The sequence below is a fragment of the Lycium barbarum genome, chromosome 12 (assembly GCF_019175385.1).
Source record: "Lycium barbarum isolate Lr01 chromosome 12, ASM1917538v2, whole genome shotgun sequence".
In the NCBI taxonomy this organism is placed as follows: Eukaryota; Viridiplantae; Streptophyta; class Magnoliopsida; order Solanales; family Solanaceae; genus Lycium; species Lycium barbarum.
The window spans coordinates 25954906-25967761 of record NC_083348.1 but is presented as its reverse complement, the minus strand read 5'-3'; the positions used below and the strand labels follow the sequence as shown (position 1 = coordinate 25967761).

Below are 12856 nucleotides of genomic sequence, written 5' to 3'. Positions count from 1 at the left end.
AACATCTTGTCCCTACACCCCTTAGCAGAATGGGGTAGCAGAAAGGAAGAATAGACACCTCATTGAGACTGCTCGCACTCTTCTCATTGAATCCCATGTTCCGCTCAGCTTTTGGGGCGATGCAGTCCTCACATCTTGCCATTTAATTAATCTAATGCCCTCATATTCTATTCAGAATCAGATTCCATATTCCATAGTATATCCTCAGTCATCTCTATATTCTCTTCCTCCTCGTGTTTTTGGGAGCACATGTTTTGTGCATAACCTATCTCCGGGGATAGATAAATTAGCTCCTCGCTCTCTTAAATGTGTCTTTCTTGGTTATTCTTGGGTTCAAAAGGGGTATCGTTGCTTCTCACCTGATCTCCGTCGATATCTTATGTCTGCCGATGTCACATTTTTTGAGTCTCAACCTTACTTTAGGTCTCCTTCTGATCATCCTGGTATCTCTGAGGTCTTACCTATACCTCAGGTTTTACCTACACCGACCTTTGAGGAATCTGCCGTTACTTCTACATCTCCAGTCACAGTGCCACCACTCCTGACTTATCATCGTCGACCGCGTCCAGCATCAGACCCAACATCAGGTCTAGATGATTCATGTCATGCGTCGGACCCTGTACCTACTGCGGACTTGTCTCCTCCTGATCAACCGATTGCGCTTCAGAAAGGTAAACGGTCCACTCATAATACTAACCCACATTATACCCTTTTAAGTTATCATCGTCTATCATCATCCCATTATGCCTTTGTATCATCATTGTCCTCTATCCCTATCCCTAAGTCTGCAAGTGAAGCCCTTTCTCATCCCGGATGGCGACAAGCTATGATTGACGAGATGTCTGCTTTACACATGAGTGGTACTTGGGAGCTTGTTCCTCTTCGTTTAGATAAATCTACTGTTGGTTGTCGTTGGGTTTATGAAATCAAAGTTGGTCTGGACGGTCAAGTTGATCGGCTTAAGGCTCACCTTGTTGCGAAGGGGTATGCACAGATATTTGGGCTTGATTACAGTGATACTTTCTTCCCCGTGGCTAAAATAGCATCTGTTCATCTTTTTCTATCCATGGCTGTTGTCCGCTATTGGCCTCTTTATCAATTGGAAAATAAGAATGCTTTTCTCCATGGTGATCTTGAGGAGGAAGTTTATATGGAGCAACCACCTGGTTTTGTTGCTCAGGGGGAGTCTAATCTGGCGTGTCGATTGCGTCGGTCACTTTATGGTCTGAAACAATCTCCTTGAGCTTGGTTTGGTAAATTCAGCATAGTAATTCAAGAGTTTGGCATGACTCGCAGTGAAGCAGATCATTCTGCTTTTTTTCGGCATTCTGCTCCAGATTTGAGTATTTATGTGGTGGTTTATGTTGACGATATCGTTATAACTGGCAATGATCAAGATGGTATCACTAATTTAAAGCAACATCTCTTTCAGCATTTCCAGGCTAAAGATCTTGGCAGACTGAAGTATTTTCTAGGTATTGAGGTTGCCCAATCCACATCAGGTATTGTTATTTCGCAACGCAAGTATGCCTTAGACATTCTTGAGGAGACCGGATGATGGGATGTAGACCTATTGACACTCCTATGGATCCGAATGCTAAACTCCCCCCAGGACAGGGGGAGCCACTCAGTGATCCTGGAAGATATAGGCGGAAGATATAGGCGGCTGGTTGGTAAGTTAAATTATCTCACAGTGACTAGACTTGACATTTCGTTTCCTGTGAGTGTTGTAAGTCAGTTTATGGATTCTCCATGTGATAGTCATTAGGATGCAGTTGTCCGCATTCTGCGATATATTAAGTCAGCTCTAGGTAAAGGATTGCTTTTCGAAGATCGAGGCCATGAGCAGATCGTTGGATATATAGATGCTGATTATGCAGGATCACTCTCTGATAGACGTTCTACATCTGGATATTGTGTGTTAATAGAAGTTAATTTGGTGTCCTGGAAGAGCAAGAAACAGAGTGTCGTTGCTCGATCTAGTGCTGAATCAGAATATCAAGCAATGGCTGTAGCAACTTGTGAGCTAGTATGGATTAAGCAGTTGCTCAGAGAACTAGAATTTGGAGAAATCTGTCAAATGGAACTTGTGTGTGATAACAAAGCGGCCTTTCATATCGCATCAAATCCGGTATTTCATGAGAGGACTAAGCACATTGAGATTGACTGTCACTTTGTCAGGGAAAAGATACTCTCCGGAGATATTGTTACAAAATTTGTGAAGTCGAGTGATCAGCTTGCGGATATTTTCATCAAGTCACTCAGTCGTCCTTGTATTAGATACATCTGTAACAAGCTCGGTACATATGACTTGTATGCACCAGCTTGAGGGGGAGTGTTAGAATAGCAATAGGAATAGGATTTGTATATAGTATCCTACATGGAAAAGGATTAGGATGTAGTGTCTATAAATAGGGCTCAATGTAATAATGTAGATACACAATTCAATAATAATATTTTTCTCCCGTATTTTCTCACAGAAACAAATATTCGATAGGCAGTCCAATTACTTACAATTGGGTAGTCATTGGTTTTGGGGAAATTTATTTTACCTTAATTTGTGTCTGTTGTGCTTCGGTTATTCTGCACTGTTCCTACATAGTGTTTGGCTAAAAAATCATAATTTTCTTTTCTCCATATAATGAAATCAGGTGGCTTCGTCTTTGAATTCCTCATATTGCTACATATTACACAGTGGCTCCTCTGTCTTCACATGGACCGGAAATCTTACCACCTCCGAGGATCAGGAACTTGTTGAGAGGCAACTGGATCTTATCAAGGCAAGTTGATGGAAATGTTTTCCCATAGTAAACATGTATTACTTCACTTCTTTATCGGCAACCTGCTAAGAAAATATGCTTGATGGTCTTCACTTTTACTGTTTATGTTTTGAAATCTTTGCTGCACTACTCTCTAACTAGCGGCAGTCAAACTGCACCAGTTTTGTGTTCTCATTGAATTATCTTAGTTCTATTAATTACGCTATATCCTTCTCTTATTTGTCACACAACGTGCAGCCCGATATGCAGTCGAAATTGCAAAAAGAAGGGGCAGAATCTGAGCAATTCTGGGAAATATTGGGTGGAAAATCTGAATATCCTAGTGAAAAGATTGGACGGGATGCTGAAAGCGATCCTCATTTGCTCTCGTGCACCTTCTCAAAAGGTAAGAATTATCACTTTCTCTTTGTTTTTTTATTTTAAAAAACCTTTTTACTTCAAAAATAGCATCAATTTTTTGCGTTATATGTTTTTTGCTCTTAATAGTTCGACTAATTTAGTTTTTTTTCACTGCTTCATTTCTTGGCTACTGGGATTTGACATGATCTCCAGGGGATCTAAAGGTGAGTGTCAGCTGGACTGTTAATCTTGGTAACTGTTACAGTTTATTGCTTTGCCTAGTTACCTGTTGGGAGAGGAGGGAAGTGTTAAAACTGAAAGGTCACAAGATACATACTGGTTCCTTTTACAAGTAGCTTCTGTGTATAATAAGAGTATTTCATACACACACTGAAATGACTGGACGTCCAAACGCCCACTTATCATCAGATCAACACTGACTGAGATATATCTAGACTTCACTTGGACGTGATTCTCTTAAAACTTGCAGGTGATAGAGATCTACAACTTCAACCAAGATGATTTGATGACAGAAGATATATTTATTCTTGATTGTCATTCAGATATTTATATTTGGGTTGGCCAGCAGGTGGAGTACAAGAATAAAATGCAGGCTTTAGCCATTGGTGAGGTATGCCTTAAACGTTTTACAAGGAAGTTCTTTCAGTGCTTAGGTGATTATGAACTACTAAATACAAACTTCTGCATTTATAATGTTGGTGAGGTTTACTTTAGGTTGTATATCCTGGTATGGCTTTACAAATCAGGCAGGCCTTGTTTGAATTCCTTGAATGACTGGAAGCTTCCAGGGATAAAAGCTCAGTTTGTTTGTTAAATAGCTGATGGAGTACCAAAATTAGCCTTTTTTCTGTGTTTCCATTTGAGAAGAATTTCTAGAGAGCTTAGATGATGAAACTCTATCGATCTATGTAGCGAAGATGAGCGTATTAGGAGAAAGTTAACTTTCAGCACTCAAACTGCTTCTTTGAGTAAACAAAAAGAGAAAGGGGAGAGCAGGAACTGAAGATTCAAGGAAAATTTTGTAGTGATTGAATCGTGGTAGACAATTCCAATAGAAACAGAAACTGCAGAAGAACAACTTGAGCCTTAGTGATTTTAGGAGTAGAAAACAAATAGTGGAGAGACTGGTAGAATGCTCTGTGTGTGTGTGGAGAGAAAAGGGGGGGGGGGGGGGGGCGGGGGGGGGGCGTAGTTATGGAGTTAAAGCTATTGAGATGTAGGTTCCCTTCTTATAGAAGCATCATCTTTTGGGGGGTGGGGGGTTGTAGCAAGGTCTCTGTTTTCTACTCGCTTGATCATAATATAGTTAACAAGTGGATGGAGAATTTTGGATAGCTCTTGGTTATAGGGAGAGTCCCTTAGTTATTTGCCATGCGATTTTTTGGCCTGGCACTTGAAGCTTCTCTCATCCAATAGAGCTCTCCTAGGCATGTGGTGTTGGGAGATATGCTGCAGAAGTGGCAGACTTTTGGGACAAGATCTTTTACCCTCAAATTTAATGCAGAGCTATGGCCTACGGGTTGGTCGAATAAGTCAGTTTGCATGTCCATGTGGTCTCTTCTGTTTTCTACTCCAGCTTGATCATACTATAGTTCACAAGTTGATGGAGAATTTTGGTTAGCTGTCGGTTATAGGGACATAGTCGCTCAGTTATTTGGCATGCAATGTTTTGGCGCTGGGCACTCGAAGTTTCTCTCATTCAATAGCTCTCCTGGCCATGTGGTGTTGGGAGATATGCTGCCGAAGTGGCAGACTTTTGGGACAAGACCATTGCCCATTAATTTTAATGATGAGCTACAGGTTGGTTGAATAAGTCCGTTGTATGTCCTATTGGATTAGGAGACGAATCAAAGGAAAGCAGAATAAACCAGCTTTTAGACTTTTAAAGGAAATTAAATATGTTGAGGTTGACCAGACACAAAGGACATAATTTACCTTATTTGGGCTTGTATTTGCATTGTGAAATCCGGATTAAAGTTTTCAATAAGTTAGAACTGGAGATGGGTGAATGGAAATTTGAAATCTCAATCAAGATTAGAGTTTAGGAGTTGCCAAACTCGCTGGAAAAGGTTATGGCGTTGAAGGGGATCACAACTCTGTTATCGATCCCTCGAACGCAACAAACACCATCACTCATCACATCCAACAGTGGGCATGCGGGAAATCACGTGGAAGGCCATTACTTTAATTCAGATACTCTTGGGCCAGCTAATAATCAGAGTGTTCTACAAATAAAATGGTCAGTCAAAGCTAAGCATGCTGCACAGAAAGAGGCTAAGCCTTTAATGGTTCAGAATTCAGACATCCTTTACTATAAAAAGGGTCCAAGAACTAAAAAAGAGGGCTACCAAAATTAAGTGGAAATATTGGGCCAATTCAAGATCGATGCCTCAACCGACCCAATACTTCTCAGTCTGAACTCATTTTTGATCCTTTTTTTGTTGAGCTCCAGGCCCATCACTTTTATAACGCACCTATATGACTTAATTTACACGGGACAACATAAACAAGGACCACTTAGAAGCAGCAGACGAATGTAGCATCCAATAAAATCGAGATCCTTGTCTCCTCACTGATTGCTATCTGCGCCTGAGTCCTCATTAAGCTGTTCTGGATCAAGATATCTCTTCCCAACCTTTCAGTGACATCCTTTCTCTTCCATGGTACTGCTGATCTGAAGGACTACAGGCCAATAAGTTTGGTAGGTGGGGTCTACAAAATTATTGCAAAGCTACTAGCAGAAAGGTTGAAGAAAGTGGTGAGTAAGCTGATCAACAAACATCAGATGACTTTTATAAAAGGGAGACAAATTATGGATGCTGCACTCATAGCTAGTGAATGTATTGATTCAAGAATGAAGGGAGTGGAACCTGGTGTTATGTGCAAACTTGATATTCAGAAAGCCTATGACCATGTAAATTGGAAATTCTTATTAAACACTCTCAGGCAGATGGGGTTTGGTAGCAAATGGCTGAACTGGATTGAGTTTTGTATTAAAACTGTCAGGTTTTCTGTTCTTGTAAATGGAGAACCCGTGGGGTTTTTCCATCTGAGAGGGGTTTGAGACAGGGTGACCCTATATCTCCTTTCCTTTTTATTCTGGCAATGGAAGGATTTGACAGCATGATGAGAATTGCAATACATAATAGATGGATCAGGGGATTTCAAATTGGTGGTAGAGCTGGGGAGGAAATGGAGATTTGTCACTTATTGTATGCTGATGACACTGTTATTTTTTGTGAACCAAAGGCTGAACAGATCTGCTATATCAGATTGATGTTGATAGTTTTTGAAGCTGTAGCAGGTTTGAGGGTTAATTGGGGGAAAAACAGTCTATTCCCTATCAAAGAAGTCCCTCATATTCAAGATCTGGCAAGCATATTAAGATGCAGAGTGGAGAATTTGCCTACAACTTATCTAGGTATGCCACTGGGTAATAAGCATAAGGCACTGGAGATCTGGGATGGTATAGTGGAGAAAACTGAGAAGAAGCTTGCAAGGTGGAAAGCACAATATTTGTCACTTGGGGGGAAGATTAACCTTGATTAACTCTGTGCTAGATTCTCTCCCTACATATGTGATGTCCTTATTTCCTATTCCTTCAGCAGTAGTGAAAAAATTAGACAAGCTAAGGAGAAAATTTCGATGGCAAGGTTGCAAAGAAGGAAAGGGTTACAGTTTGGTGGAATGGGATAAAGTAATACTTAGCAAAGCAAGGGGTGGATTGGGAATCAGAAATCTAAGACTACAAAACAATAGTCTTATGATGAAGTGGCTATGGAGATATAATGGAGAGGGAAATGCCCTATGGAAGGAAGTGATCATGGCTAAATTTGGTGAACTTAGTCCTTGGTGTACAGAAACAGTCACTGAACCCTTTGGGGTTGGAGTGTGGAGAACTATCAGGGCTTTGTGGCCATTGATGGAATCAAATCTGAAAGTTAAGGTGGGTAATGGGGTCAAGATTAAATTTTGGAAAGAAGGATGGATTGACCAAACTCCTCTAATGGAATCATTCCCAAATCTGTTCATTATTTGTAATAATCCCGAAGCAAGAGTGTGAATGTTGGACACCCCTGGGTGGGACCTTTCTTTTAGAAGGCTGCTAAATGATTGAGAAGTGGAGAGGGTGGCATCATTACTTGGAAAACTAGGAGGCTCCAGCGGTATCACAACAGAACCTCGCAAGGATGGTTGTTTCACAGTCAACAGTGCATACAAGATAGAGATGCAAGGTGGAGCTGGAAGGCCACAATATCAATGGAATTCCATTTGGAAAACCTTGGTTACCTACCAAGGTGAAATGTTTCACATGGTTAGTGGTAAAGAGAGCCTGTCTTACTCAAGAAGTTTTACAAAAGAAAGGGATGCAATTAGTACCCAGATGTTTTCTCTGCAACAAAACAGGGGAAACTAACAAACATCTGTTTCTTCATTGTGAGTTCACTGCCCATCTTTGGGAAATCTTTCTCAAACATTCTAATACAAGATGGATCATGCCAGAGCACACTTCAGATCTGTTCAGTTGCTGGATTAGAAGGGGAGGGAGCAAAAGTCAGAAAAGGTGGTGGAGGATAATACCAGCCTGCATATGGTGGACTGTGTGGAGAGAAAGAAATGGGAGATGTTTTGAAGATAGATCCAATTCTATTCAGAAAGTTAAATGGAATTGTATTGTATCTTTACTTTTTTGGTGTAAACAACTTTGTATAGAGGAAACAGATCAGATTGTAGATTTACTAGGTTTTCTGTAAGTCTTTTTCCTTGCTTTTGGTTACTCACTTTTTGGAGGTGGCCAGCACACCCTTAATGCTGAGGAATACAATGTTACCAGTTTAAAAAAAAAGACTCCAACAATATGTAGTTAATACAGAAGCCTGCGGTGATCGATACATCAAAATGGACAAAGTTAGTGATGATCAAAGCATGCCGAGCATTTGAGGTCAATGTTACGGATTTTAAGCGTGAAACTCTTGACATAATTCTACGTCAAAATCTAGACTTGATAGATTTTTGGTGTCCACTGATTGGGAGGAGATGGTTCCAGATGTATTGCAAGTTCCTTTGCCCAGATTGACCTCGGATCATACGTCTATCTTGCTAGATGGGAGTAGAAGGAGGAGTTTGTGCATTCCGTTCAGATTCGAGAATGTGTGACTTAAAGCTCCAGACTACGTAGATAGACTAAATGCTTGGTGGAACGGGTATGAAGTTGTTGGGACACCTTCTTTTCGACTTGCTTGCAAGTTGAAAATGCTAAAAGGAGATATAAGGAATTGGAAGTTAAAATGAGGGAGTTAATAAATGAGGCCGGGGAGATAGAGCATGCAGAAGAGGTGAGGGGGTTAGAAGAGAGGGAGAGAATTGGGAAGGAGGAGGCGAAGGGGGAGATTGCCGCTTTAGCAGTCCCTCACGAGACTAGTTTGAGACAAAAATCGAGGGCGTTGTAGTTACAAAATATTTTCATAAGGTGGCAGTAGCAAATAGGAGGGGAAACTTCATAGAGTCCCTAGATGTGAACAGGGAAATGTATGAGGGGGAGGAGGGTGTGAAAGGGGCCATTCTTGGGTTCTATGAACGCTTGCTTAAGGAAAAGGTCGAGTGGAGACCAATAAGGGATGAAAGAGTGGTTGGAAAGGGCTATAGGAGGAGAAGAAGTGTGGGAAGCGGTGAAGAGTTGTGCGGGTGACAAGGCTCCTGGATCGGATGGTTTCACCATAGCTTCTTTCCATCAGTGTTGGAGGATAGTCCAAGGTAAGTTGATATAGACCGTTGTAGAGTTCCAAGAGACTGGAAAGTTTGAGAAAAGTCTAAATCTGAATGCTTCTTTTATTACCATTGTGCCTAAGAAGGAAGGTGCGACAAGTATAAAGGACTTTAGACCCATTAGTATGGTAGGAAGCATTTACAAGAATATCTAAGGTGCTTTCTAATAGACTTAAGAAGGACTTGGATGAGATGGTGTCTTCTTCTCAGAATGCTTTTGTGGAAGGAAGACAGATACTAGATGCAACTTTGGTAGCAAACGGGGTGGTTGACTCCAGAAAGAAGAAAGGTGAATCGAGAATTCTTTGTAAGTTGGATCTCGAGAAAGCTTATGATCATGTCAATTGCGATTTCTTGGATTATGTTATGTTGAAGATGGGCTTCGGGGAAAAGTGGAGGAAATGGATCAATTTTTGCATTTCTACTGCCAGATCTCCGTTTTGATAAATGGAAGTCCTTGTGGCTTCTTTGGGACTCGAGGGTGTTGAGACAAGGGGATCCTTTATCTCGTATGTTATTTATTTTGGTTATGGGAGCCTTGAGCAAGATGATGGATAGGGCGGTCAGTGGAGATCTTTTGAAGGGTTTAAATGCCTCTTTTAGAGGACATAGCAACGTGACAGTTACACATCTTTTATTGGCAGATGATACTTGGGTGTTCTGTGATTCAGAGGTGGCCCAGGTAGATCATTTGAGACAGATTCTTATCTGGTTCTAGGTTGTGTCAGGCCTTAAGATCAATCTTAGAAAATGTGAGATCACACTGGCGGGAGTAGTAGATAATATTGAGAAAATAGCGCGGGCGTTGAATTGCAAAGTGGCACTCTACCCACTACATATCTGGGACTACCTTTGGGGGCTTCTAACAAAGATCCGCAGTGTGGAATCTGGTGATTGAGAGAGTGGAGAAGCGGCTAGCGGGGTGGCAAAAGAGCTTGTCGAAAGAGAGTAAGGAAGTGTTGATCAAAAGCACCCTTTCTAGCATTCGTACATATTTTATGTCACTCCTACAGCCCCGGGCAAAGTTACTGAGAGATTGGAGAGACTTCAACGTAACTTCCTTTGGGACTCTGCGGAAGGCATTAGGAAGTTCAATCTAGTGAATTGGAGAGTTGTCACATCTTCAAAGGAATAGGGAGGTCTTAGAGTCAAAGATCTCAAGGTGTTCAAGAAAGCTCTGTTAGGAAAGTGGATCTGGAGATTGGGGGTGCAGGTGAATGCTTTCCGGAGGGGGATGGTAGCGTAAAGTATGGCATAGTGGATGGCGGATGGAGGACTAGAAACATTGTAACTTTGTTGGGTGTGGAATGTGGAGGAGTATCATGAAGGGGTGGGTAGATTTTGTGGACATATATATTTAAGGTTGGGGATGGAAGCAGGATCAGTTTTTGGGGCACATAAGTGGTGCAGGGAGATCAAGTTGAAAGAAGCCTTTCCTAATTTATACCTCGTTTCTTGTCAGAGAGATGATAGTCCAACAAATTTGTAGATCTCATGAGGGTGTTATTCACTGGGATCTAAGGTTCAGAGGGAACTTTCATGATTGGGAGATGGAAGAGTTCCACAATTTGATAGAGCTATTGTATGGGCTAGACACACCAAACAACGCAGCGGATGTTTGGAGATGGCGAGAGAGCGGAGATGGTCTATTCACTGTTAGCTCTTATTATAAGAGGTTGCTAGGGAGAGAGGCATGTTCTTTCCCCCATGGCTCCATTTGGATCCCTAGAGCACCGAGGAGGGTTTGTTTCTTTGTATGGTTGGCGGCAAGGGGTGTGATTTTCACAATGGAGAACCTGAGAAGAAGAGAATCACCTATGTCAGTTGGTGTTTCATGTGTAAAAGTGCAGGCGAAAGTGTAGACTATCTTCTTTTGCATTGTAAGTTGGCTAGTTAATTATGGAGGGCGGCCCTTGATTTGTTTGGGATGCAAGGTACAGTGAAGGAGGCTTTTCAAAGTTGGACTCATAGACGGGGGAAGAAAAGCCCGAGGGCTTGGAAAGAGGAATAGGAGGGCATTTGAAGGGTTGGAGCTTGATTATGTAAAAATGCAGAGTAGTGTTTTGTCTCGTCTCTTTTTGGTGTACTCACGAGGTCCCAATTTGTATAGAGAATTGGATCTCTTTTGTTGAGAACCATATTTTGGTTTAGGTTTGTCACGACCCAACCCCGTGGGCCGCGACCAGTGCCCGAGCTGGGCACCTATACGTACCCGATACCCCAAATTAGCATATTAACAGAATAATAATATAATAATAATATTAGTGGTCGCTACAGAACTTAGCAGAAAAGCAGACTTGGCACACATAGGCCGATAAGGCCATCACAGAACAGAATATCCCAAACATATGTACAGAACCCACACAGATGTATCCACAGACCTCTACAGAACATATCATAATCATAAGACGGGACAGGGCCCCGTCATACCCTGAACAAAGTACATATCCAGATAGCAGTGACAGACTGTACCAAAAGATGGGCTCTGTAGAAGAGAGCGCCCCAAATAGCAGAAATAGGATCCTAAACGTGTGGATCAGCAAACCTGTCGTCTGTACCTGCGCGGCATGAAAACGCAGCCCCCGAAGAAAGGGGGTCAGTACGAAATATGTACTGAATATGTAAAGCGGAATCACAGAAGTCAAATCATAATGGTTACAGAAAATGAGTACAGAATCCAGAGTGTCAAATGCATATTTCCAAAACAGACAGAATGCGTACAGAAACATATGTCATATCATATCATATCCGGTCCCTGACACGGGACTCGGCAGACAAAATGTGGCCACCCTCCCGACGCTGGTGCCACTATACAGAGGAATCAGAAAAAGGGGCGTGGCCCCGTATCATATAATGTCATATCAAAATGGCCATATAGATCAGATCAGAATAGGCGGACATGGCACATCATACTCCACAGACCCATGTACGCGTATACCTGCCCCCTCACACCGGGACGCGGCGAACAATGCAGAGAATTACGCTTGACAACATATCCTGGCCCGGGCTCAGTGTGGGAAACATTGGGACATCCACGAATGGAGTAGTGAGAGACTAATGCAATTTAAAAATATCATAAGTATTTTCAAAGACTCGATGAGGCGTAGCAAAGACAAACAAATCAAATGGAGTCGGACGGAATCATAATAAATGTATTCCAGATATCATAATAAATTACAGAAGTCTGACTTTCCTGAAGTCATTCCGGGTGTCAAAATAATTTATAATATTTAACAGAATATTTAAAATTATATTCGTTAAGCGATTAGTAGGGTAATTAAAACATTTCTTTCAAAAATCGCTTAAAAAGGAAGCTTTAACACATTAGGGGCAAAAACGTAAATAGTGGGCCCGCCTCAGAACAAATAAGGCGGCGGGCTCAAAGTGTGCCCTCTAAACATATAATATCATCTACGAAGGTTATACAAACATCCTATGACTTTCTGAGTAATTTAGAGCACAATTGCATAATTTCAGAAAAAGCGTATCAAAATGGTTCAATTCTACTGAAGGAAAAACTGAAATTTTGTCTTGCGGATTCCGAGGGCCAAGAGGTCCTTCGAGGCCCGGATCCGACCCTAATACACTAAGGGCATGCCAAGGGAAGAATTGGGTTTACTTTACATACCTTTCACGCTCCTTAAGCCTTTCCAATCTCACTTCCCGTTTCGTCGAAAAACTGCAATTCGTCAAGTTTACCAATTGTGAATTATTAATGCCATTATTTCAACTTTAAGCATATTTGGCTACCGAAATTTCGGCAGCACTTCCCCTATACATATGACACCCCGAGAATTCAACTCGGCTATAAATCATCAACAACAACCCAAACGACAACAACAATATCAACAATGAACATTAAAAACACAAATATCCTTCAACTAGTCATTTTTCTCACAAGTTGACATAATCTTCAATTCAACCCAACTTTCAACTAAGATCAATAATTT

The 12856-nt window shown here is 41.5% G+C and overlaps 1 protein-coding gene across 1 annotated transcript in view; it reads left to right on the top strand.

Moving 5' to 3' along the window:
* LOC132623148 (villin-4) overlaps positions 1-12856 on the top strand; it is a 40528-nt gene that overhangs the window by 18912 nt on the left and 8760 nt on the right. The window contains exons 15-18 of the mRNA XM_060337857.1: positions 2652-2780; positions 3018-3165; positions 3333-3343; positions 3610-3750. Coding sequence (XP_060193840.1) covers positions 2652-2780; positions 3018-3165; positions 3333-3343; positions 3610-3750 — 429 coding nt within the window. The remainder of the gene's footprint in view (positions 1-2651; positions 2781-3017; positions 3166-3332; positions 3344-3609; positions 3751-12856) is intronic.